Consider the following 26,881-nt stretch of genomic DNA (forward strand, 5'->3'; position numbering starts at 1 on the left):
GCAAATCCTGCAAATAGAAGTCCAGTACTTTTTGGCCAAGAGGAACAGTAGCATCGCCATTCGCTAGATAAAGTGGTCCCTCATGCCATACATCTAGTCGCTCATTGGGTTCTTTTATCTTATTCCATAAATCGACTTTGAGCAATGTATAAGTAGCTCCTGTATCAACAAGTGCTTTACCACTACAGTTCCGAACCATCATTGGGATTACCAACTGACGAAGAATTTTAATACCATCTCTCTTATCCAGCTTCCTACCAGATGACACATCTTTTTTTACAAAGCGCTGAGTATCATAAGCAGACAGCATACCTCGTTGCTGATTTTGAGGTTGGAACTCTTTATTTCCTTGAAATTGTCCACCAGTTTGCTTTCCACTCAGGGCAGCCTTAAACTTGGAACAAGAACCTGGGGAATGATTTTCATGACATCGCCAACAAAGCAAACTAGTCAAACTTTGTTCTGGAGGTAAGTTTGATTTTACCTCTACCCCTTTTGATTTTTTAGATAAATGCTGGTCAAGAAAAGAACTCTTAGGTAACTGTAACTGATTGTACTTTATTTGATGATCATAATCTCTCTCTAATTGTGTTCCTAATCTCACAAGTTCCTCTACAGTCTGTGCACGGCCACGAAGTTGACTAGCATAACAAGGATTCATCGCTTTTAAAAGAGCTTTCAAAACTTCAGTATCAGTAGCTTCTTTTTTCCAGCGTTTAAATAAAGCTTGAAATGAAAAAGCAAAGTCTCGAACACTTTCATTTGTCTCTTGCAGTCGATTACGCACTTTTTCTTCGAGTACATCCTGATAATCCTCTGGGAGGAAAACCGCTAGAAAAGCCTTCTGAAAACTTTCCCAAGAATTCATTTTAAATCTTACTGTCTCCCACCAATCTCGGGCTGAGGCATGCAGAACACTACGCATGGTGGCAAGTATCTCACTGTTTGACATTGGTCTTAGAGATAAGAAGTCATTACATCTCTCCAAATAAATAACAGGATCAGACTCATCATTTACTCCTCCTTATGTATTTGAACATACTTGAGACCCAGAAACATGAACCTTTTCATCTACTTTGGTGTCAAGTGAGATCCTCTGCTGCATAAAGGAATTAATTAAGCGAAGTTTGCATGGCAAGTAGCTCCTTCCTTAAGCTGCATACTTCTTCCTGTAATGTTTTTTCTCCTACCCTAGATTCTTCCAAAGCTCTCTTAAAGAAAGAAAACATTGAAGAGTTAGCCTCATCAAACATTGTCTTAAATTCATTGTGTGTCTGTTTCGAGTTCCACTGTATAGCCTCAATTGTATGTTTAGTAAACTCTTTCATACGGTCAGAAAGAACGTCTAAAAATTCAGAATGTGCTTTTTCAACCACAGTTAATGTTTTCTTAGGAACTTCATGAGTACAAAGTTCAGTACTGTCCTGAAGCCATTTTTTCTGCCGGTCTACTGTATCTACAAATACACTTTTAAGAGAATCAATTGCCTGGAATAAAACTGCTAAATCGTCTGTCCGACTTTCAGAGGAGAGGATCAGAGCCCCAATAAATGGCTGTTCCATCCCAGTGTCCTCATCTAATAATGATCGATTAATCTGTGGAGTAACAGGACTATTATGAGATGGGCCCTCACAACTACCTTCTGCTGCATCAGGAAAATTAATAAGAAAGTTGTTAGCTTCCATTATTAAGCAAAAATTACAAAAACCATTAAATATTTAGCATTTCTCAGGGCCCCACGTTGGACGCCAAATCTGTAGCGGTATTTGGCTAATAAAGTGGGTTGGGCACCAGGGGTTGAAAGACCCCACTACAGTTTCTTAAATAATTCTATTAAATGAAAATTTAAGTTTTAACAGATGCATGATTTAATAAAAACCAAATCAGATATTCAATCATCAAACAGATCAATGAATTAATAAAGAAGAAAACAAAAAGAACAAACTTTAACTTAAACACATTGTAAGTAAATCCATAAACCAAACAAACTTAAATTTCCAGGCCCAGGCACAATACCTATTAATTACCTTTTACAAACAAAACCATCAACTGGTGATACATCAACCAACCATAAAGAAATAAATAAAAAAAAACACTTCTAAATATACAACAATCAATATTAATCAAATTCCCACAAACATAATATTTCAAGTTCAAATCAAATCAATCACACATTCAAGAACTTATAGAACTTAGTTGTACACATTACACATAGTAGATATTCCATTTGTGCACGCTGAATCAATTGCACATTCAATGCACTTGAAATGTCTCTCAGTTCGTATACGCTAAAGTAGATTTTCCATTTGTGCACACTGAATCAATTGCACATTCAATGCACTTGAAATGTCTCTCAGTTTGTATACGCTAAAGTAGATTTTCCATTTGTGCATGCTGAAGCAATCGTGAACTCAATGCACATTCATATGGTTGCTCGACCATCTCAATAAATCTTTTTGACATACATACACATTTACAAGTTAACCAAAACAATATAAATCAAAGAAGAAACATTTGCTTACCCGATCACCCGTCGATGCTACTGGGCCCAGAAAACTGCAACACAAATCCCGATTACGATAGTGATCAAACATTCAAACAAAAGGAAAAGAAAAAACCCAAAACAAAGCAACTCGAAAAAAAACAAAAATAAACCCACGCCTCACTCCACAAACAAACCCGAGCGCATAATACGTTCACCATGCATCGCAAATACAACCTCTGCCAAAATCATAAACTCTTCCATTCATAAATGTTGCCGCTTCAACGTCCGCATCAAAAACATACTCGCACTTTCGATGCCGTGACTAACTTTAAAGAACACTGCCACTACCTCAGAGCAAGAGCACGCAGCACGAAAACACATATTGAGCTACAAAAACGGACTCGAAGCAACAAGTACGCAGCGCGCTCTCTACACACACACACACACACAGTCAGCATGACCTCTCAGTGACCCGGAATCACCTGCATGCTGACTGCGTGACAAAGAATTAATGAGAGAGAGCAAGAAACCCATCCAAGGAGCTCTAAATAACGTTGCATCAGCTGACAGCAGTAACCCAATCAGACGTCACCCATATAATAATAAAGAAAATTCTAATGACGATCGTCACAATATATAGCAAGAATTCTATTGTGTTTGATTTGCTCATAAATTGATTTTATTTGATTTGAATTGTTTGAATAAAGTATTCTTTATTTATTTAATTTGCCTATATTATTATTTCACATTATTCCAGTTTTTACTAAATATTTGATCAAATAAATGTAGCCTTGATAAACATAATTAAAACATAAAAAAAAATACATTGAGCAGATCGCAAACCTTTGAATGCTTTGAACGCAGCTCGGACTCAAATACAGCTTCAGAACAGATATGAAGTTTTGAGTAATATGGGTGAAGAATCCCCAAATGCAGTCAGACAGAGATCGCATGATTCAGCAACTAATTCTGTATGGAACAGAGGCTCAAGGCCGACTAGACAGCGGCATTCTGCTCCGATCGCAACAAATATAAGAACACTAGTCGTAGGAAATTCAATAATCAAGAATTTCAGGAGCAAATCTACTATGACATACTGCTTTCCTCATGCAACAGTTTCTGATGTAAACAAAGAACTTGAGGAAATTCTGAAAAAGCACAATACTGCAAAACGGATTATCGTCCATGTGGGGAAGAATGATATTCGGAAGGAACAGTCAGAACTGCTCAAGAAAGATTTCTGTGAGCTCTTGGAAACAGCTGAAAGATTGAAGGTTCAGCCGTTCATAAGTGGACCACTCCCTGCAAGAGGGACAAATATGTTTTCACGGCTTCTTGGTCTAAATGTATGGCTACAGAAAACACGTAACAAGAATGGACTGAATTTCATCGACAACTTCAATCTCTTCTGGAACCAAAGACAGCTGTTTACATCAGACAGCCTTCATCCAAACAAACTTGGTGCAAAGGTGCTAAAGGACAATATTTTTTTCCCCCTTAATCATCCATCAGCTGTGTATGCCACTGAACTGAATTGTACACACACACCTAGCAAATGTCCGGATGACCACAGGACCTCAAATCAGCTCCTGAGTGGACTTGTGGCTGACGAATCACCCAAGGACAGGGATAATGCCATGCAGCCAAAACACCCAATGTTGATAGAGACACTATCAGTTGCCCTCTGCTCAACACAGGCAGACTGTGACGCATCAGAACAGCATCAAGTCTCGTCACTCAAAAATGATCCTCAGGAAAACATATTTCTGCAGACAGAATCTCCAGATGCACAGCCTCTGTCACCGGACACGTTCTCATTGTCACAATGTTCACCACTCTTGGGTTTTTCAAAAAAGATGGAGGAACTGGTGTATGCTGGAACTAAACTTTTACACTCCATTGCCGCAAGCCCCCAGTTACCAACCAAAAAGCGGCCTGCTCCACAACCACCCATGAGCCCACCTGGAAGAGCCCTCCGATCACACCGGCAGTTCCCAAACAACAACGCCCCATCTTCAGCTGGTGAACACAAGAGCTCTCTGTGATGTGTGTCGGGGACCTGCTTAGATAACAGTGTCTTTATCAAATGTTTTCAGAACAAGCAGGAACCCAGTGTGTCTGTAGCTTTCTCTAAGCAGATATGTGTTGTGTTAAGTGACAGAAAACCAAAGACTTCATCAGGCCGAAAAGCAAATCATTCAAATCTGGTTTCTATTAAATGTAGATCTGAGACTACTATAGAAAAAACAGCTAAAACTGTTAAGTTTGCGCTTTTAAACATCTGATCACTCAACAATAAGTCTCTTTTAGTCAATGATTTTATCAACACATATTGCCTTGATTTTATGCTTTTAAATGAAACTTGGCTAGATGACAGTTGTAGCGCAGCAGTTCTGAATGAAGCAGCTCCTTTAAACTTTGATTTTTTGAGTGTTTGCAGAGTTAATAGGAGAGGTGGAGGCATCGCTGCCCTGTTTAAAGATGTGTATGAATGTAAACAAGTGTCATTTGGTGACTATTTGTCTTTTGAATATCTGAGTATAGCACTGAAAGGTGCTCCACGCATCTTACTGATCATTATCTACAGACCTCCAAAATATTCTCCAGCTTTTATTGAGGATTTTACAGAGCTGTTATCAATAGTAACCTCTGAATTTGATTATTTTAGTATTGCTGGGGATTTTAATATTCATATAGATAATCCAGAAATCAATGCTGTAAAAGAACTGATGACTGTTTTTAACACTTTTGATCTGACTCAGCATGTTCAAGGACACACAATCGTGGACACACTCTTGATCTACTTATAACTAAGGGTTTACACATTTCATCGACTGTTGTTAAGGATGTTGCACTATCTGATCATTTCTGTATCTTCTTTGATATATTGATCACTCCAGCTATTAAAGACAGATCTGTCTCTGTCAGAAAGAGATGCATAAATGAGAACACTAGTGAGCAGTTTATGAAGGCCATATCGCTAGCACCGAGCATATCTGCAGATTCTGTTGATTCTCTCCTTGATTTGTTTAACTCTAAAATTAAGATTATAGATGATGTCGCTCCTGTTAAAGTCAAGAAGACGACTGGCAGGCAAAAGGGATCTTGGACAAGGTCACCTAGAGTACAAATGATGAAAAGACAGTGCAGAAAAGCTGAGCGTATGTGGAGAAAGACAAAACTAGTAGTCCATTATAATATCTATAAAGACAGTCTTCATGCCTTTAATATGGAACTAAACACTGCTAGACAGACTTTCTTTTCAAGCCTTATAAACAGCAACTTAAATAATGCTCGAACACTCTTTGCAACGATAGAGAGACTCACAAACCCCCCCAGTCGGATTCCAAGTGAGCTCCTCTCTGAAAGCAAATGTAATGAGTTTGCTCATTTCTTCACTGATAAGATCAATAATATCAGAAAGGCAATCAGCTCATCCAATCAGTCAAGTTGTGTCGATATCAAACAAGCTCAGCCACAACTTAAGAAATCAGACATTATGTCTGATTTCATGGCAATTAACGGCAAAATATTAGAAGAAATTGTGCAAGTTATGAAAACATCAACCTGCAGTCTTGACACGCTCCCCACATCATTCTTCAAAACGGTGTTTACCTGTTTAGAAATGGATCTCCTAAAAGTGGTAAATGCTTCACTTCTATCAGGGATTTTTCCAACCTCACTTAAAACTGCAGTTGTTAAACCCCTCTTAAAGAAGAGCAACCTGGATAACACCCTATTGAGCAATTACAGGCCAATCTCAAATCACCCTTTCATTGGCAAAATCATTGAAAAAGTTGTTTTTAACCAAGTTAACAAGTTCTTAAACTTCAGGGGGTGTTTAGACAATTTTTAATCTGGTTCCAGAGCACATCACAGTACAGAGAGCGCTCTTATAAAGATAATCAATGATATACGCCTAAATACAGATTCAGGTAAAATAACAGTGCTGGTATTGTTGGATCTCAGTGCTGCATTTGACACTGTCGATCACAGCATACTTCTGGATAGGCTGGAAAACTGGGTTGGGCTATCTAGCACGGTCCTCAAATGGTTTGGATCTTACCTTGAAGGTAGAGGTTACCATTTCAGTATAGGTGACCATAGGTCGAGGTGGACACCCATGACGTGTGGAGTCCCACAAGGCTCTATTCTGGCACTTCTCCTGTTCAACCTTTACATGCTTCCTCTAAGCCAAATAATGAGAAAGAACCAAATCTCCTACCACAGCTATGCTGATGACACTCAGATCTACCTAGCCTTACTGCCTAATGACTACAGCCCTATTGACACCCTCTACCAGTGCATTGATGAAATGAGCAATTGGATGTGCCAAAACTTTCTTCAGTTAAACAAATAGAAAACTGAAATCATTGTGTTTGGAGACAAAGATGAGGTTCTCAAGGTAAATGCGTACCTTGGCACCAAAGGTCAAACGACAGAAAAATAAGGTCAAGAATCTTGGTGTGACTCTTGAGTCAGATCTGAGTTTCAACAGTCATGTCAAAGCAGTCAGTAAATCAGCACACTATCATCTCAAAAATATTGCAAGAATCAGATGCTTTGTTTCCAGTGAAGACTTAGAGAAACTTGTTCATGCTTTTATCAGCAGCAGGGTGGATTACTGTAATGGACCCCTCACTGGCCTTCCCAAAAAGACAGTCAGACAGTTGCAGCTCATCCAGAATGCTGCAGCCAGAATTCTGACCAGAAGCAGGAAATCAGAGCACATCACACCTGTCCTCAGGTCTTTACACTGGCTGCCAGTTACATTCAGAATAGATTTTAAAGTATTAATACTGGTCTATAAATCACTAAATGGCCAAGGACCTCAATACATTACAGATATGCTCACTGAATACAAACCTAACAGATCACTCAGATCTTTAGGATCATATAAACTAGAAGTTCCAAGAGTTCAGTCAAAGCAGGGTGAATCTGCCTTCAGCCACTATGCCCCTCGCTGCTGGAATCAGCTTCCAGAAATGATCAGATGTGCACCAACATTAGGCACATTCAAATCAAGACTGAAAACACATCTGTTTAGCTGTGCCTTTACTGAATGAGCACTGTGCTGCGTCCGACAGATCGCACTATTATGTTTTTCGTTTTCTTTTACATTCTTTTATAACCTATTTTAACTCATTTTAATTTGTTTTTATCTGTTTTTAATAATTTTTATTGTCTGCATTTTATGTTCCTAAACTTGTCTTTTTTATTCCTGTTTATGTAAAGCACTTTGAATTGCCACTGTGTATGAAATGTGCTATATAAATAAACTTGCCTTGCCTTGCCTTGCCTTGCCTTGCCTTGCCTTGCCTTACTAGGCATGAAGAAATGGCAGTACAGGCAGACTTGTGGTCGTGGCCGAGTGGTTAAGGCGAATGACTAGAAGTCCATTGGGGTCTCCCCGTGCGGGGTTGAATCCTGCCGACTACGTCCTCCCCCTTTTTAAAAATGCAGCAGTCATTAATTGTTTGCATTTCCATTGTTTCTTGGGAAAAGCGTTGTGCTGGTAGGAGAAGAAAAAACAACAGTTGTCACTGAAGAGTAAGGGGCTTATCACAGGCAGGAACATACCACACAAGTGTTACAACGGCTGTCTTGTAGCTCGCTGTGATCGTATAGTGGTTAGTATTCTGCCTTGTGGCTGCAGCAACCCTGGTTCGAATCTGGGTCACGGCAGGTTTTTCAAAGTGACCTTAGTGTTGCACTCTGTGTTGCCATCAGTTATCTCCAGCCTTCTTTTAGTGCAGGCTGTGCTAATAGCACGTTCTGAATGTTTACGTTTCCTAAAGTGTGGAAGACTAGGGATATGATATAAGAGAAATAGGATCTTTGATGCCAGCATGCTGTGTAGATAAATACTGATCAAGTCACGCTTCTAAGGCATGAAAGGAATCTTTTCAATTGTTGAGTGTCCATTCATTGCCACAACAGCAGAAAGACATTCTGCAGTTATCATTGATCTATTTAATGTCTCCTACATGACATGGAGTCCAAACTATTGTGTTGTACTGATGTCTACACCTACAACAACCATAAACCGAACCTCAAAGTAACCTGTCGTGTTTTAGCAACATCCACACCAACCATAAGCTTAAAACCCCATCACACGGTAAACTTTAGTGTACTGTAAAGGTCTGCGCCGACCACAACCCAAACCTTGCCTACTCGTAAATACTGTTGACGAGCCCGGATAGCTCAGTCGGTAGAGCATCAGACTTTTAATCTGAGGGTCCAGGGTTCAAGTCCCTGTTCGGGCGTGTGATGCTCATTTTGTGGAGCCACAGCTTTTGCCGTTGAGCTATCGCTTGATGAATGTTTCTTCTGGATGCACAATATGTGTACTAGGTATGAAGAAATGGCAGTACAGGCAGTCTTGTAGTCATGGCTGAGTGGTTAAGGCGATGGACTAGAAATCCATTGGGGTCTCCCCGTGCATGTTCGAATCCTGCCGACTACATTCTTCCCTTTTTTAAAAATGCAGCAGTCATCAATTGTTTGCATTTCCGTTGTTTCTTGGGAAAAGCGTTGTGCTGGTAGGAGAAGAAAAACAACAGTTGTCACTGAAGAGAAAGGGGCTTATCACAGGGAGGAACATACCACACAAGGGTCACAACGGCTGTCTCGTACCTCGCCATGATCTTATAGTGGTTAGCACTCTGCGTTGTGGCCGCAGCAACTCCGGGTCACGGCAGGCTTTTCAAGGTGACATTGGCGTCGCACTCTGTGTTGCCATCCGTAATCGCCAGCCACCTTTTAGTGCAGGCTGTCCTAATGGCACGTCCTGAATGTTTACGTTTCCTAAAGTGTGGAAGACTAGGGATTCGATATGAGAAACAAGATCTTTGATGTCAGCATGCTGTGTAGATAAGTACTGATCAAGTCACGCTTCTAAGGCATGGAAGGAATCTTTTCAATTGTTGAGTGTCCATTGCCACAACAGCAGAAAGACATTCTGCAGTTATCATTGATCTATTTAATGTCCCCTACATGACATGGAGTCCAAACTATTGTGTTTTACTGATGTCTACACCTACAACAACCATAAACCCAACCTCAAAGTAACCTGTCGTGTTTTAGCAACATCCACACCAACCGTAAGCTTAAAACCCCATCTCATGGTAAACTTTAGTGTACTGTAAAGGTCTGCGCCGACCACAACGCTAAACCTTGCCTACTCGTAAAATACTGTTGAAGAGCCCGGATAGCTCAGTCGGTAGAGCATCAGACTTTTAATCTGAGGGTCCAGGGTTCAAGTCCCTGTTCGGGCGTGTGATGCTCATTTTGTGGAGCCACAGCTTTTGCCGTTGAGCTCTCGCTTGATGAAAGTTTCATCTGGATGCACAATATGTGTACTAGGCATGAAGAAATGGCAGTACAGGCAGTCTTGTAGTCGTGGCCGAATGGTTAAGGCGATGGACTAGAATTCCATTCGGGTCTCCCCGCTCAGGTTTGAATCCTGCTGACTACGTCCTCCCCCTTTTTAAAATTGCAGCAGTCATCAATTGTTTGCATTTCCATTGTTTCTTGGGAAAAGCGTTGTGCTGGTAGGAGGAGAAAAACAGTGTTCACACTGAAGAGAAAGGGGCTTATCACAGGGAGGAACATACCACACAAGGGTCACAACGGCTGTCTCATACCTTGCCGTGATCTTATAGTGGTTAGTACTCTGCGTTGTGGCCGCAGCAACTCCGGGTCACGGCAGGCTTTTCAAGGTGACATTGGCGTCACACTCTGTGTTGCCATCCGTAATCGCCAGCCACCTTTTAGTGCAGGCTGTCCTAATGGCACGTCCTGAATGTTTACGTTTCCTAAAGTGTGGAAGACTAGGGATTCGATATGAGAAATAGGATCTTTGATGCCAGCATGCTGTGTAGATAAGTACTGATCAAGTCACGCTTCTAAGGCATGGAAGGAATCTTTTCAATTGTTGAGTGTCCATTCATTGCCACAACAGCAGAAAGACATTCTGTTCGAATCCTGCCGACTACGTCCTCCCCCTTTTTAAAATTGCAGCAGTCGTCAATTGTTTCCATTTTCATTGTTTCTTGGGAAAAGCGTTGTGCTGGTAGGAGGAGAAAAACAACAGAGTGTTTTCACTGAAGAGAAAGGGGCTTATCACAGGGAGGAGCATACCACACATAGGTCACAACGGCTGTTTCATAGCTCGCCGTGATCGTATAGTGGTTAGTACTCTGCGTTGTGGCCGCAGCAACCCCGGTTCGAATCCGGGTCATGGCAGGTTTTTCAAAGTGACATTGGTGTCGCACTCTGTGTTGCCATCCGTTATCTCCAGCCTTCTTTTAGTGCAGGCTGTGCTAATGGCACGTCCTGAATGTTTACGTTTCCTAAAGTGTGGAAGACTAGGGATATGATATAAGAGAAATAGGATCTTTGATGCCAGCATGCTGTGTAGATAAGTACTGATCAAGTCACGCTTCTAAGGCATGGAAGGAATCTTTTCAATTGTTGAGTGTCCATTCATTGCCTCAACAGCAGAAAGACATTCTGCAGTTATCATTGATCTATTTAATGTCTCCTACATGACATGAAGTCCAAACTATTGTGTTGTACTGATGTCTACACCTACAAAAACCATAAACCCAACCTCAAAGTAACCTGTCGTGTTTTAGCAACCTCCACACCAACCATAAGCTTAAAACCCCATCTCACGGTAAACTTTAGTGTACTGTAAAGGTCTGCGCCGACCACAACCCAAACCTTGCCTACTTGTAAATTACTGTTGTGGTGCCAGGATAGCTCAGTCGGTAGAGCATCAGACTTTTAATCTGAGGGTCCAGGGTTCAAGTCCCTGTTCGGGCGTGTGACGCTCATTTTGTGGAGCCACAGCTTTTGCCGTTGAGCTATCGATTGATGAAAGTTTCATCTGGATACACAATATGTGTACTAGGCATAAAGAAATGGCGGTACGGACAGTCTTGTAGTCGTGGCCGAGTGGTTAAGGCGATGGACTTGAAATCCATTGGGGTCTCCCCGTGCAGGTTCGAATCCTGCCGACTACGTCCTCCCCCATTTTAAAATTGCAGCAGTCGTCAATTGTTTGCATTTCCATTGTTTCTTGGGAAAAGCGTTGTGCTGGTAGGAGGAGAAAAACAACAGAGTGTTCTCACTGAAGAGAAAGGGGCTTATCACAGGGAGGAACATACCACACATAGGTCACAACGGCTGTTTCATAGCTTGCCGTGATCGTATAGTGGTTAGTACTCTGCGTTGTGGCCGCAGCAACCCCGGTTCGAATTCTGTGTAGCAACAAGTAAGCTTTACTTGTATCCATACACTTTTTTTCCTAAGTAAACTTTCTTTAAAATTAATAAATAAATAAATGAACAAATGCTTTAAACGTTTTAAAACCTATAATAAACAAAATATATGCACAACAATCTGTCTAGGTCGATGTCCTCAGCAGTAATGGAGCACGTTTAAACAAATGTTATTGTAAGTAAATATTTAAACCATTATGATAAATAGAGTTAAAAAGACCTTTTTGAATGAAAAGTTTTATTGAGATGGGTTGTTGGTGATTGTAGATTGAAAATTTAGATTTTGGAATTTAAGGCACCGCAGAAACCCTGTTTAAAAGCAATAGCCCCGGTAATTAGCTATTATAATGATGTAATTCTAACTCAGATACTATCTGTGAGAACTAGTAACAATTACTAGAAACAAGTTTAAACCCATAAAGAAGTTGATGAAAAAATTGTGATCAACGTGACATATGCAAATGAAAAGTAAAAGTCAACACTATCACCATAATAGCAGATATCTTCTATGAGAATACTGTAGGTCAAATATCGTCAGCTCATTTGAACTTTAATTTATTGTTTTTGTTTATTTTATATAGCGCCAGTGCTCAAGGACGCTTTACCAACAGCAGGAGAACAAGAAAAACAATAACCTTAAAAAGGAAGAGAAAATGGGAGACTAATAATACATTAAAAGATTGACAAAAGACATGAGAACAAGTGACAAAAGAAACTCATTCCTGTCTTTCAATGACTGCTTTTGTGCGTTTAGGAGAACTAGGCAGCACACTCAGGGCTGCAAGATGGATTTAATTTAGTAGCCTATTCTTAATATTAAAATATATCAGTATGAAAACCAACCTGTTTGATCCTGCAGATCTTCCTGTTTGACTGTGAATGTCTCTTCAATCTTCACATCTTCACTCTCCTCTTTAATAAACTCCATCTTTATAACAGTGTGGAGATCAGTCGCTTCAGCAGGGTTTTTTTTCTCTGTGTTTGGACACTTTATCCTGTTAAAAATGAACAAAACAATGAACAGAAACAAAATAATTTCTCTTCAACACTTGCTTCAATAGTTTTTTTATTTGAGAGTAATTAACAAAAAGAAATCAGGTGAAACGTTTAATTTAAACACTTATTATACACTTTTCTGTTGTTTTATTCAAACAACAGCCTTCAGTTACTGAGAATAAAACAGAACTACGTTGTATAAAGGGTTAAAATAATATTTCCAACAGCAGGAACATAATATAGCATCGTATAAAAAACTTAAAACTTTAGAACTTTAACTTTAAATCAGTTTATATCTGTAAACGTTTTAAAACAAACCTTTCTCCAGTTGAATCACAGCGACGAAGCTGCGCTGCCTGATGACGTCACGCGCCACAAAATAAAAGTCTTTTTTGTTTAACTTTTTTGCCACAATCTGTTGCAGTCATGACTTATTGATACATTTCTCCCATGGTTTTCACTTTACACTTTGTCTGCTCTCTCTCTCTCACAAACCTTAAATCTAAACATTTTCTTAACTTTTTTTAATCCACTTTATAATGACTTGTATGTCTACAACACTTTCTATTAATATCTGAGTCCAAATCTCATCCTCATAATTATGACCTCTTCTTTTCTATTTCTACAACTTCATAGGCCTATATAGGGTTTCTTTTTTCACATGAATTGTTTTCTCTTATTATCTGTGTTCCACGTTTCCTGCCATTCTTTAGCAATATCTGTAGTAATATTTAATTTACCTTTACTTACATAAGCATTGAAGGGGTAGTTCACATAAAAATTACAATTCTGTCATTTACTCATCCTCTACTAATTTCAAAACTGTTTCTGCTAAATGCAAATAAAGAGAATACAGGGGCAAAAAACAGCCACTGTATGGTTCAACAGTTCCTATGGACTTGGGGGAAACCAGAGCACCTGGAGGAAACTCATGCGAACATGGGGAGAACACACAAACAAAAATGTCAACTGACCCAGCTGAGGCTCAAACCAACGACCTTCTTGCTGTGAGGCGATCAGTGCTACCTACTGCACCACAGTGATGCCTTACATGTATAATTATTTGAGGTATTAAACTGGTATTGGATAAGAACTTCGCTTACAAATAGTTGTTATTTTTAAAATGTGTGAAAAAGCACCATTCAGATGTAGCGACTGTATTGATCTGGGCAATCAAGCATGTATTGTTATAGACTCTATGCTTATTTGTCTTAAGAGATGTTAGGCAGGTCCTGTTCATGTAATATGTTCATGTAATAGTCTATCAAGTTGGTATTGGCATGAACAGCTATATCTGTCAACGGGTTTCTTATATGTTAAACGGTCCTATTCAGTTAATGATCAGGCAGCTATTAATAAAGATGACCGCACTCATTGATGATTCTTTTATTTAAATGACTATGTGACGCAGATATTTAAAATTCATTGTTGCAAACAAGTTACAGGAGTAAGTACAGTTGTTGTTGTATGTGATGTTCACCACTGTAATAACACCATAGTGAAAAAAGAAGTCTGAGAAATGCTGTAGTTGGTGTAGGTGGAGCAGGTTAATCACGTTAAAAGTTATGCATTGTGTAGATATGAAAGTGAACTCTTGTCGTTGAATTATTCTGTATAAACTATACAATAAATTTACTAGTGATGTAATTATTTTCTAATTATAAATATTTAGATGCACCACAGTATGTGATCGCTTTACTGTGTTAAAAGGAAAAGGTTTTGTCAGAGTATCTTATATATGCTTCTGTGAATGTCTATGCATATTTGTGTGCACAAACACAAGTAATAAATAGAGAGAAAAACATCTTTAATTCATACCAGGTGAATAAGAGGATTTCGGGAAAGCTGAGCTGCTCACACATGTTCTGTTCAACTAAAAAAAAAGGAAAGAAAACAAAATTGGCACAGAAACAAGTTACATTTTGATAGTTACAATTTATAAACATAAAGTGTTTACAGTCTTCCAGAAGCCAGTAATAAGCTGCATGTGCTTTAAGATAAATAAAGGACTCTAAACTCACATAAAGAACAAGTTCAGTAATAAATAAATGACTAAAACTCTGCTAATAGTTAGCTCATGTCAATATATTGACTGAACTTAACACAAATAAAACCTCAATGTGAAGTTTATAAATTGTTTCTTTCAACGAATGATAATATATCACAGTATAATAGTATACATCTTCTATGACTATTATATAAGTGAATGTAGTTGTGTGTATTGAGACATCGGATTGAGTTTTCAATGCTCATTTGCATCTTTACACAAAGAATTAAGCCAAGCAACTCTGAGAAACTTCTACAAAAACAACACACAACTCTTGCATTACCTTTTAACCAGGCTTGGGAAAAAAAATTAAAATGTGTTTCAAATCAAAATACCTCAACATACCTGTATCAACATTAACTACAAAATGCTGCAGCCACAATAAAAAAAAGCTTCAATTAATAGTCCTATAAAACAACAGCAACAAAACAAATGAAGATGGCTAAATTCAACTTATTTTCCCAATACAACATTATTTCTCTAAAAACTGGTTTGTAAAGCAACTGAACCTCTCATCCTCCACAGTAATGTGTCTCCCAGACCCAGACTAAAGACCCGGGACCAGGCCATATCTTGAGCTGCTGCTGCGCTGATGGTCGTGGGGAGTGGAGAACATGTGTCTGATTCCAGCGACGCTCCAGGGACAGACGAGTCTTCATTGAGGCCATCTTCCAGCCTCCACCACGGCAACTGAAGCTCTGCACAAGACTTTTGTCCAGCGGAGAAATTAAAATGGTCGTGCCCAACTGAGTCTGGTTCTCTCAAGGTTTTTTTCTTCACTCCCATCAGAAGAAGTTTTTTTTTCCCTCTCCGCTGTCGCCACTGCCTCGCATGGTTCAGGATTGGTAGAGCTACGCATCAATGAATTGGCTCTTCAGTGTTTGAACTCTCAGTAATGATTAAATAACACTGAACTGAGCTAAACTGAACTGAACTGAACTTAAAAACTAAAACCTGAACCACACTGTTCCAGTTACTGAACCGCACGGTTCCAGTTACTATGACCATTTATGTGAAGCTGCTTTGACACAATCTACATTGTAAAAGCGCTATACAAATAAAGCTGAATTGAATTGAATTGAACTTATTTTCCCAATACATCTTTATTTCTCTTTAAAGCTATGGTTCGTATAGCTGCTAAACTTCCCATCCTCTGCAGTAATGTGTTTTGAGTCTTCACTGTTGCCCACTGCTCATTTGCATCTTTATACCAGCATTAATGGGGGCCAATTGAGTATTATCCAATCACATTCCAGATCAAGTAGGTCAGCAGGGTTGTATCTATATATTCTGCGTTCTTAACAGAAACTTCATTGGCTTATTTAGCTATAAGTCAAAGGTATCAAAAATTCATGATCAGGCAGCTATTAATAAAGATGACCGCACTCATTGATGATTCTTTTATTTAAATGACTATGTGACGCAGATATTTAAAATTCATTGTTGCAAACAAGTTACAGGAGTAAGTACAGTTGTTGTTGTATGTGATGTTCACCACTGTAATAACACCATAGTGAAAAAAGAAGTCTGAGAAATGCTGTAGTTGGTGTAGGTGGAGCAGGTTAATCACGTTAAAAGTTATGCATTGTGTAGATATGAAAGTTAACTCTTGTCGTTGAATTATTCTGTATAAACTATACAATAAATTTACTAGTGATGTAATTATTTTCTAATTATAAATATAAAGATGCACCACAGTATGTGATCGCTTTACTGTGTTAAAAGGATTATTTAGCTATAAGAGAACAACTTTGGAGGACAAACTACGATTGTTGGTTCCTACATTGAGATTATTACCAACAACAACCTACAAAGAAAAACCGACTGAGGCCATTTCTCATCCCACTTCTTCATTGAAGACTGGAAAGGTGAGTTGCACATTCTGAATTTACACTCAAATAATATCTGATTGCTGACATTATAAAATGTAAAATCTAAACATGTGCATGCATTGTTCAACAGTGTATTAAGTTTTTCAGTCATTTTTAAAAGCTTTTTTACAACTATTTGGTTATGTGTTTGTTTGTTTGTTTTGGTTATAAATATTGATTTTATACTGACAAATCGACTGTAGCCCAAATAAGTTTCAACCTATTACGTATATAAATTTATATAAAAATTTGATGTTTCCACATTCATTACAAATACAAAACAAAAAGCAGATAAATTATAAAGTGGAAAATGAGGGAGAAATGTATCGATAAGTCATGACTCATAATTAAGAGTGAGTAGGGGGAAAAAGTAAAAAAAAAGACTTTTATTGTGGCATGGTGGTGTGACATCATAAGGCTCCGCCGCTCCCACACTGTGATTCAACTGGAGAAAGGTTTGTTTTAAAGCTTGTACACAGATGTAAACAGACTGATTAAAATTTCAGTGTGTTCATTTAATGTTAGATGTACCTGCTGTTGACAATATTATTTTAACCCTTTATACAAAGAACTACTATTTTACTCACTGTAAGGTCTATTGTTTGAATAAGATAGGATCAACTTTATTTGTCCCGAGAGGAAATTCTTGTCTTGTGCAAATAAGTGCTACAACGTTGCTGTAAGCAGACAATAAAATAAATCAAACAAACTAAACAATTAAGAACATACCTAAAAAAAGATTGAATAAAGCAACAGTAAAGTGTGTGATAAGTGTTTTAGTGAAGGTTTAATTTATTAAATAGCATATTGTCACTCTATTCCAAGTATACATCAATAAAATTTGAAAAATGGAGTTCTAGTTTACATCTGCTGATTTGTGGCTTTTGTTGCTTGCTCAGACTTACATAATTTCTGTTTGTTAATGACTCATATAAAGAAACTGTTGAAGCAAGTGTTGAAATTATCTTGTTTTTGTTCAGTGTTTTATTTATTTTAAACAGGACATTTTTTTATTGTTATGTTCATATTAAACAGGATAAAGTGTCCAAAGGCAGAGAAAAACTCCTGCTGAAGTGACTGATCTCCACACTGTTATAAAGATGGCGTTTATTAAAGAGGAGAGTGAAGATGTGAAGATTGAAGAAACATTCACAGTCAAACAGGAAGATCTGCAGGAACAAACAGGTTGGTTTTCATTCTCAAACACCAAGGCTGTTTCTCAATATGCGTTCTTCAGCGGTCTTGCGTCCTCGTGTTCTCGTGAAACGTCATCATCAGCTGCCTAAGTTCAGTTCCAATACTCAAGACCGCAAGTACGGAGGACGCGTGAAACTTCCCGGATGTGTTCTTGAAATCGAGGACGCACCAATGCAGACTTCAACAGCGAGCTCGCTCTGGAAGTCCCAGAAGTCATTGCGACTGGAGGTGGGAAGCGCAGCTTTTTATTTAGATTTATTATTAAAGTTCAGAGATATTACTTATTTACCTCAGGAGTTTCCCTAAATGAAACGGTGAAGGTAAACATTAACATGAACATCTTAATAAAGGAATAAACACATTAATTGTGTTTGTTTGATGAAATTCGTATTAAAATTTGTTTTATTTATATTGTGCAGAGTATATTTAAAATGTTTTTATGCAAAGTATATATTTTGAAGAGGGGGGAAACAATAAATCGTTGCATGAAGGCTGTAATGTTTAAATAATTACCATTTAAAACGCGTGAAGGTCACATGACCATCAGGAAGAACGCAGCATCCCATTTCTCAAAGGACGCGTTCTCTGCCCTCGCGGTCTCCTGAGTTCGTTCTTCCGAGGACACCTGGCAAGACCGCACTCTACAAGAACGCAAGTCCATTCTCTGCGTTCTTGGAATTGAGAAACAGCCCAACTCAGTCATTTGATCCTCATTCAGATATATTTTAATTATAAGAATACTAAATTAAATCCATCTTGCAGCCCTGAGTGTGCTGCCTAGTTCTCCTAAATGCACATAAGCACTCATTGAAAGACAGGAATGAGTTTCTTTCGTCACTTGTTCTCGTGTCTTTTGTCATTATTTCAAGTATTATTAGTCTCCCATTTTCTCTTCCTTCTTAAGGTTATTGCTTTTTCTTGTTCTACTACTGTTTGTAAAGCTTCATTGAACACTGGCACTATATAAAATAAACAAAAACCATAAATTAAAAGCGTTTAACTGAGCTGACGATATTTGACCTTCAGTATTCTCACAGTGTTGCAGTGATAGTGTTAGCTTAGTACTTTCCACTTGCATATGTCCCATTGATCCCAATTCCCCTTTTTTAATTAACCTCATGGGATTAAACTTGTTTCTAATTGTTACTAGTTCTCACAGATAGTATCTGAATTAGAATTACATCATTATCATAATAACTAATTACCAGCGCTATTGTGTTTAAACAGGGTTTCCATGGAGTCTTAAAATGTCTTAAATTCCAAAATCAAATTTTTAGGCCTTAAAAGTCTTAAATTTACTAATATTGTGTTGTAGGTCTTAAATCTTTTTAAAACAAGTCTTCATTTTCCATTGTTCATATTTTGTTACCCAGTCTGGCCAAAACCCACACAATCACCAACAATCCATCTCAATAAAACTTTAAACTTTTTTATTCAAAAAGGTAATTTTAGCTCTATTTATCATAATGGTTTTATTATTTTCCTTACAATAACATTTGTTTAAACGTGCTCCTCATATTTACTGCTGAGGACATCGACCTGGACAGATTGTTGTGCATAGATTTAATTTATTATAGTTTTTAAAACTTTTGTTAATTTTTTTATTTTAAAGATAATTTATTTAATTTGTAGAAATTTAAAGTTTATTTTGGAAAAAGAGTGTGTGGATACAAGTAAAGCTTGCAAAGCTTTATTTACAAGTATTATTGCAAAATAATAATATAATATTTTTTTATTATAATATTTTTTTGATAGGACAATTACAAAATCTGGGCCATTTGAAAAGATCTTTAGCCTTTAGCCCTTTATGAGTCTAAAATTTCATTCATGATGGTCATAAAAGTCTTAAATTTAACTTGGTGAAACCTGCAGAGACCCTGGTTTAAGGTATGTCAGAAAACATGTATGCCCCAATTTTAAACATGCTGAATGAAATTAACACTAAAATAATTAATCATCATAAAACCTTGTACAGTATTCTAAACTATGTTGATGTTTTGGGACGACGTGAGACAAAACAAACAAATAATAGTGGAACAATAACGTTTAGCAATACCAGTGGCGGATTTAGGCATGGGTAATGTGGGCGATTGCCCAGGGTGGGATTTTCCTGGGGGCGGCAAAAAAAAAGTCCCCTAGTGAAAGCATTTAGATACGATTACTTTATGCAAATGTATTCATTAAGAGTGGCAATCTCAAAATAAAGACATTAGGGGCCATTTACATTTGGCATTTTTTGCACGTGCGAGTTTTTTATTCTCAATGTGCAACTGAAACATCGCTTGTGAAAGCAAAATGATGCATGCGTACAGAAAACCAGCAACTCACACATGCTCCTGTGTGAATCCCGGTTGTTTGCATGCACGCCGAAAAAAAAAGCGTCGCTCATGCGCCATGAAATCGAATTAACAGCCTTTTGTGCAGAAGTGTCAGCACACAGCGAGTTTTGCATAGTTTATGTTAAGTGTATGTAATTTAACGATGGTGTTACTTTCACTAAGCATGGCTATAAAGCAGAAAGGAGGGATAAAGAGTCAGGGAGGTAAGACAGGTCTAAAGGTCTAAGACAAAAGATAATTTGGTAACACTTTACAATATCTACACACTACAAACCATTTACTATGCATTAGCAAATACTGAATTCATTATTTGTTTAGCATTATCTGTTTAGCATTAACTCTAAATTAATAAGTGTTATTAAACAGTTTTTAACTGCAGCTACATATGCTGTATTTCAGACTTAAACGACATTTATAATTTGCTTAATAATTATACTTTCATACTTTGTTAAGGATTAATTTCCTATTACTAAATTAAGTATGGGGAGTTAAGCGCAATGTTTATGATAAGTGGGGGCGGAGCGGGCCAGAATCTTGGTGGCAGCAGGTCAGATGACTGTCAGACCAAGGGGAAATGTCCCTATGTCTCCCTATGGCCAGTTCGCCCTTGAGTTTTACTGTTTTCTATTGTTTATTATTCTTGGTCATTTCTCCAATAATTGTAAGTTTTAAAACAATACCATATGAGATCAGGTCACTGCTATGATATGATTGACAATTTATGTATGTCACTGTTTGTCATTGTGCTCTGTTTATTCTGAGAGCTGAGGCTGAGTATTCGAGAGCTTTTAACTCTTGAAATGATTAACTCCGCGTCATTCTAACACTGAAGAAACAGAATCCTGTGTTATCTGTAATCTCCTTTCACACTGTTCATGCTATACCTGATGTTCATTAACAGACGTTTCACAATCACAAACCCCGGCTTAACATTTTTATTTGTATATTTATGTTGTCACTGTCCCTGACTGGACAAACAGCAGGTCATCTTTTTAGATGGCATTTCTGCATCTTGTCGGATTAACAATATCTGCAAATTAGGAGAAATACTAGCCTTTTAGAAAGAAGCTATTATTATACCAATACCTAAACCAGGAAAAGATCATTCAACTAATTATCATCCAACAGCACTTACCAGTTGCCTTTGCAAAACAATCGAATGAATGATTAATGATCGATTGGTGTGGATTTAAAAAAAAAAACAGAAGATTAATAAATATCAGTGTGGGTTTAGAAGAGGGAAAAGTACTCTTGACCATCTTATACGATTAGAATCTTTTGTACGAGATGGTTTTATTAAAAAAAGAACACATGCAAGCAGTTTTTTTTTTAATCTGGAAAAGGCCTTTGACACTACCAGGAGGTATGGTATTTTAAAAGATTTAACTCTTGAAATTATTAACTCCGCGTCATTCTAACACTGGATAAACAGAATCCTGTGTTATCTGTAATCTTGTTCCACACTGTTCATGCTATACCTGATGTTCATTAACAGACGTTTCACATTCGCAAACGTTTTGGTTCGCAAATGGTGTTCCAGAATAACATTGTTATTTGTATATTTATGTTTTTCAATGTTCCTGACTGGACAAACAGCAGGTCATCTTTTTAGATGGCATTTCTTGTCGGGTTAACAATATCTGCAAATCAGGAGAAATACCAGCCTTTTAGAAAGTAGCTATTATTATACCAATACCTAAACCAGGAAAAGATCATTTAAATAATTATCGTCCAATAGCACTTACCAGTTGCCTTTGCAAAACAATGGAACGAAAAAAAAAACAGAAGTATATCATTAATAAATATTATTGTGGGTTTAGAAGAGGGAAAAGTACTCTTTGCCATCTTATACGATTAGAATCTTTTGTACGAGATGGTTTTATTAAAAAAGAACACATACAAGCAGTTTTTTTTTTTTTTTTTTAATCCGGAAAAGGCCTTTGACACTACCAGGAGGTATGGTATTTTAAAACATTTACACCAGATGGGTGTTTGAGGAAATTTGCCTAATTTTATTGCAATTTTTTTTTTATTCAATAGAGTTTTTCGTGTGCGTATGAAAACTATATTATCTGAATATATGAGCATATATAGCATATATGAGAATCAGAAGTGCCCCAAGAAAGTATACTATCAGTAACACTATTTAGTATTAAAATTAATAAAAATGTAAATGTTAATGGGAATAATATATTTTGTAGTTTATATGTAGATGATTTATGTATTTGTTATAAAGGGAAAAAATATGGATACAATCAAGAGACAAATTTAAATATGTATAAATAAAATATATGACTGGTCAGTTTTAAATGTTTTTAATTTTTCCAAGTTAAAAACTGTATGCATGCATTTTTGTTTTTAATGATCTATGCATTTAGATCAGGAGCTTTTTTAGATAGAGAAACTATACAAGTTGTGAAAAAGGTAAAGTTCCTAGGAATGAGTTTTGACAATAAGTAGTGTTTTATTCCTCATATTAAAGTATTATGAAATAGATGTTTTAAAACAATCAATGTATGAACTTAATCTTAGAAAGGTAAAATAAATAAATAAATTAAGACCTCTGTAATGAAATCCAAGACTTTGTATAAATGTGTACACGTTAATGGACCAAACACAATATGATCTGATTTATTTTACATTTAAACAATTTATTTTTACATTTTATCAATTTGCATCAAAATGTGTAGCCAATGTTTCCTGTGTCTTCTCACTTTTCAGCTTTTGATGAGAGTTTTTAAGACTTAATGAAAATAATGTTTTATTTATTTATTTTAGACTTAATTGAAGTGAATGAGGGGAGTAAAGAGGAGGAACATCATGTCAAAATTGAGGAAAAAACCTATTTACAGACTGATGGTATTTTGAAAAGGAGAGACAAGAACCGTTTCATCTGCACTCAGTGTGGAAAGAGTTTTGGAAGAAAAGACAATCTTAAGATTCACATGAAAATACACACTGGAGAGAAACCGTTCACATGCACTCATTGTGGGAAGAGTTTCAGCCAATCATCAAACCTTAATGACCACATGATGATCCACACTGGAGAGAAACCATTCACATGCACTCAGTGTGGGAAGAGTTTCAGGAAGTCATCATCCCTTACTCTACACATGATGATCCACACTGGAGAAAAACCATTCACATGCACTCAGTGTGGGAAGAGTTATTGCCAATCATCACACCTTAATCAACACATGATGATCCACACTGGAGAGAAACCATTCACATGCACTCAGTGTGGGAAAAGTTTTAACCGCTCATCAGGCCTTTATCAACATATGAGGATTCACACTGGAGAGAAACCATTCACATGCACTCAGTGTGGAAAAAGTTTTAACCGCTCATCAAACCTTTATAAACACATGAGGAACCACACTGGAGAGAAACCATTCTCATGTGTTCAGTGTGGGAAGAGTTTTAACTTCTCATCAACCCTTTATCAACACATGACAATCCACACTGGAGAGAAACCATTCACATGCACTCAGTGTGGGAAGAGTTTTACCTGCTCATCACGCCTTCATCAACACATGAGGATCCACACTGGAGAGAAACCATTCACATGCACTCAGTGTGGGAAGTGTTTTAACTTTTCATCAAACCTTAATCGACACATTAGGATCCACAGTGGAGAGAAACCATTCACATGCACTCAGTGTGGGAAGAGTTTCAGCCAATCATCACACCTTAATCAACACATCATGAGCCACACTGGAGAGAAACCATTCATGTCTAATCATCTTGTTTAATCCCGCCCCTTTTCGCAGTGGCGTACAACAGAATTTCGCATACTCAATAGTGATGGGAAGTTCGGATCATTTTATTTACTGATCGAGATGAACAAATCTTTTTTCGAGTCATTTCGTTAATTTGGTTCAATTTGCCAAAATATTATTAAAATGTTACGAATTGCTTCCAAACACATCTACAACTAGCCCAGAAGGTTCATCACACAACAAATAAGTCATAAATAAATTATAAGAAGAAGAAAATAATAATTCAATGTTTACCTGCTCTTTTGTCTATAGGTATTGTTGTCTGTTTGCTCAGCTCACCTCTTCATGTCTTCAAATGTCAGTGGTGCGTTCACGTTACAATGACAGTCACATATAATCTTAACCAATGTACACAGTCTGAGCCGATAGGAGCCATGATAATTAGTTCACCTTTCGAGTCTTCTGGTTCTTGAGTCGTTCGTTCATCACGTGACAGAATAACTCAAACCCGAGGACTCGAGAGGTGAACAGATCAATTCTTTTTCTGGCTCTAAATGCGTATGATTGGCATATAAATGCATATGTTTGGCTGTAGTCTTTCATGTGGTGAACGAACGACTCGATAGAGGATTCGAAAAATTAACTGATCTTGTCTCGCACTATTCAATTCAATTCAGCTTTATTTGTATAGCGCTTTTACAATGTAGATCATGTCAAAGCAGCTTCACATTGTGCACATGAGCGAATTAATGAATCTTTTAGTTAATCCGAGTCATTCATTCATTTTGTCACATAACATGAAAGAAAGCATAAGAAATGAATTATTTAATAAATCAAATAGTCTTTGTGAATAGTTTTGTAACATATGATGCTGCCAGTATTACACACTTAAACACTGTTTAATTGTTGTTTATTGTTTTATTATTATTATTATTTTACCAGAAAAGCTTTTATAACAAATCAGATTACTTTATAAATCCCGACAATAAAATAAGCAAAAGAAAAACAAAATAGTGCACATCAAGCTAGGCTTTTTAATAAATAAAAACAAGTAAGCTTTAAATTAAATAACACGTTTGTGCCATAAAATCTTTATATGAAATATGGCAACTCTTCCCAGTAGATGTTTTTATGAAACAGCAATTTAAGTGAAAGATATTATAAATAAAAATACAAAAGCCACAGGGCCTAATGAGCTTAACAACTTGACTTGAGAATAGAACAGTGCATTTTTTAAAAAATTAAAATTAAATAAGCTTTAAAACAACACTGTGTGGCTTTACTTGTTGGACTTGGCTTAAGGTTTGTTAGCATTTAAAAACACAAGCTCTGAACCTTTGGTAGGCTGAGTCTGTTTCTTCTTTTGTCATTAGTTGTTGTCGCAGGATAAAAGATGCTAAATGAGTAAATGCAAATGCAAACTTTCTTTATACAAATATTAGACCAATACATAAAGTCTGCATAGAAAAACATTATTAAACAAAAATGGGGTATAAATGAACAAATTACAAATCACTTGTAATTGTAGAATTTAATTCATTTATTGCCTAGCTTAGTGTTTGTTTTCTGATAGCAAGCCAGCAAATAGACAAATCAATATATATATATATATATATATTCAAAATATATATACTAGATATAAACCACATATCCAGTAGAAAAAAGTAACAATAACTTAGTGACCATAGGACAGAACTTTTTTTATTTCTTACAAAATGCTTTTTAGGTACACATTGTTTGATGATTTTATGAAAAGTTTCAAATATGATCATATGATGCAACAAAATTCAGTTTTACATAAATATTATTGACTGAGGTTCTCGTTGCAGAGTACAGTGGAACTACAGTTTAAGATCAGAAATGCATATAATAATGTAAGGATGACTATATCTCTCCATAATATTAAAATCTGCAAACTGTTATGGAACTCCACACACGAGACAAGACCATGAGAATGGTCAGGCACTAAAACAATAAACTTTCCAATGTGAGAAGAAGATCAGCTAGAAAACCAGTTGTTCAGGTTGTCTTGATCATGCATCCTGAGTCGCCCTCTTTGCCCTGGACTTTACCTTCTCCACCAGAGCAGCTCACTCACATTCCACACCGAATGTTTAAGTTTTTAATATGGTGTATCTTGTGGCTTTATATTCATGTTTGGTGTGATTTAAAATGTCTCTGTGTGATTGATAAAGAGGTCTTAATTTCACTGTAATATTTTACAATCTCCCTTATTTCAGTTAATTTGGGTTTTGACTTTAAAAAGATCTTTGCCAGATGCTCCACTCCAGGGAAAATGGTCTTCGCATCAACTCATGACCAGGCAAGAGTCTTGGTGAAGCTTTTATTGTGTTGAATTTATGATGATTTGAATATTTGGGCAAAGGATGCAGAATTGTCCGTGTGATCCTGTAGTCAGGATACCCCATTGCAGGTTGTGAGTCTCTGAGCTCTGCATCAGGACTTATATGCTGCAATGTATTTCTTCATGGTCAGGTATTCCTCTTTAACTCTTAAATGTATCTTTGAGTAATTGATGTTGTACAATCTTGATTGGCTTATTTTGTTTAATTATGTGAACTGGAATGGAAAATCTTTTTTCTGACAAATAAATGTGAAATTCTTGTTTGACTCTAATATCTCCTGAAATCATTTAAATCTAGTAGACTGTTTAGGCTGATGTTTCCGCAGCCTACGACCAGGATTAGTCATCCATTCAGGCGCAATGGATGGAGCATGGGCACAGCATTAGAGACTTGTTTATTTCTGACAATCACTGATAATATAATCTAGGGGTATGATATCATCTAGGGGCTAAAATAAACTTTCTTTAAGTATGAGCAAGCATGGGGCGGCCTATTATTACTTAAAGGAAATTAGCTTATCTGCTAAGAATCGGAACTGGCGATGATATGTCCGTGAGCAGATGAAACTGGCCAG

The 26,881-nt window shown here is 37.1% G+C and overlaps 2 protein-coding genes and 7 non-coding genes across 12 annotated transcripts in view; 8 read left to right on the plus strand and 1 right to left on the minus strand.

The window, feature by feature from the left end:
* LOC137491034 (uncharacterized) overlaps positions 1 to 13,116 on the minus strand; it is a 74,012-nt gene extending 60,896 nt beyond the window's left edge. Inside the window, exons 1-2 of the mRNA XM_073948599.1 lie at positions 13,087 to 13,116; positions 12,616 to 12,767 (exon numbers count right to left, since the gene is read on the minus strand). Of these exons, the coding sequence (XP_073804700.1) occupies positions 12,616 to 12,700 (85 nt within the window). The 5' untranslated portion in view covers positions 12,701 to 12,767; positions 13,087 to 13,116. The remainder of the gene's footprint in view (positions 1 to 12,615; positions 12,768 to 13,086) is intronic.
* On the plus strand, positions 8,679 to 8,751 carry trnak-uuu (transfer RNA lysine (anticodon UUU)). The gene has a single exon. It is a non-coding gene; the product is annotated as a tRNA-Lys (tRNA).
* On the plus strand, positions 8,870 to 8,951 carry trnas-aga (transfer RNA serine (anticodon AGA)). The gene has a single exon. It is a non-coding gene; the product is annotated as a tRNA-Ser (tRNA).
* Positions 9,690 to 9,762, plus strand: trnak-uuu (transfer RNA lysine (anticodon UUU)). Its single transcript has one exon. It is a non-coding gene; the product is annotated as a tRNA-Lys (tRNA).
* trnas-aga (transfer RNA serine (anticodon AGA)) lies at positions 9,881 to 9,962 on the plus strand. The gene has a single exon. It is a non-coding gene; the product is annotated as a tRNA-Ser (tRNA).
* On the plus strand, positions 10,661 to 10,732 carry trnah-gug (transfer RNA histidin (anticodon GUG)). The gene has a single exon. It is a non-coding gene; the product is annotated as a tRNA-His (tRNA).
* On the plus strand, positions 11,242 to 11,314 carry trnak-uuu (transfer RNA lysine (anticodon UUU)). The gene has a single exon. It is a non-coding gene; the product is annotated as a tRNA-Lys (tRNA).
* Positions 11,433 to 11,514, plus strand: trnas-uga (transfer RNA serine (anticodon UGA)). The gene has a single exon. It is a non-coding gene; the product is annotated as a tRNA-Ser (tRNA).
* Positions 13,117 to 16,552: 3,436 nt separating the features above from the next.
* LOC137491439 (uncharacterized) lies at positions 16,553 to 25,526 on the plus strand. 4 transcript variants are annotated; one of them, XM_073948779.1, is made up of 4 exons: positions 16,553 to 16,683; positions 17,722 to 17,871; positions 23,001 to 23,251; positions 23,336 to 25,526. In XM_073948779.1, the coding sequence occupies exons 2-4, from the start codon at positions 17,787 to 17,789 to the stop codon at positions 23,972 to 23,974; spliced, it is 975 nt and encodes a 324-aa protein (XP_073804880.1). In that variant the 5' UTR covers positions 16,553 to 16,683; positions 17,722 to 17,786; the 3' UTR covers positions 23,975 to 25,526. The 4 variants fall into 4 exon arrangements, with proteins under 4 accessions (XP_073804880.1, XP_073804879.1, XP_073804881.1 ...); XM_073948780.1 differs by lacking the exon at positions 16,553 to 16,683 and adding an exon at positions 17,109 to 17,141; XM_073948778.1 differs by having other exon boundaries at positions 23,001 to 25,526.
* The last annotated feature ends 1,355 nt before the right edge of the window (positions 25,527 to 26,881 follow it).

Source organism: Danio rerio, chromosome 4 (assembly GCF_049306965.1).
Source record: "Danio rerio strain Tuebingen ecotype United States chromosome 4, GRCz12tu, whole genome shotgun sequence".
Classification (NCBI taxonomy): Eukaryota; Metazoa; Chordata; class Actinopteri; order Cypriniformes; family Danionidae; genus Danio; species Danio rerio.

Excerpts from the sequence above, each read along its gene's own strand:
- LOC137491439 (XM_073948778.1), top strand. The coding sequence starts at position 17,787 with ATGGCGTTTATTAAAGAGGAGAGTGAAGATGTGAAGATTGAAGAAACA. Across the intron at positions 17,872-23,000 it reads AGATCTGCAGGAACAAACAG|ACTTAATTGAAGTGAATGAG; the intron begins GTTGGTTTTCAT and ends TATTTATTTTAG.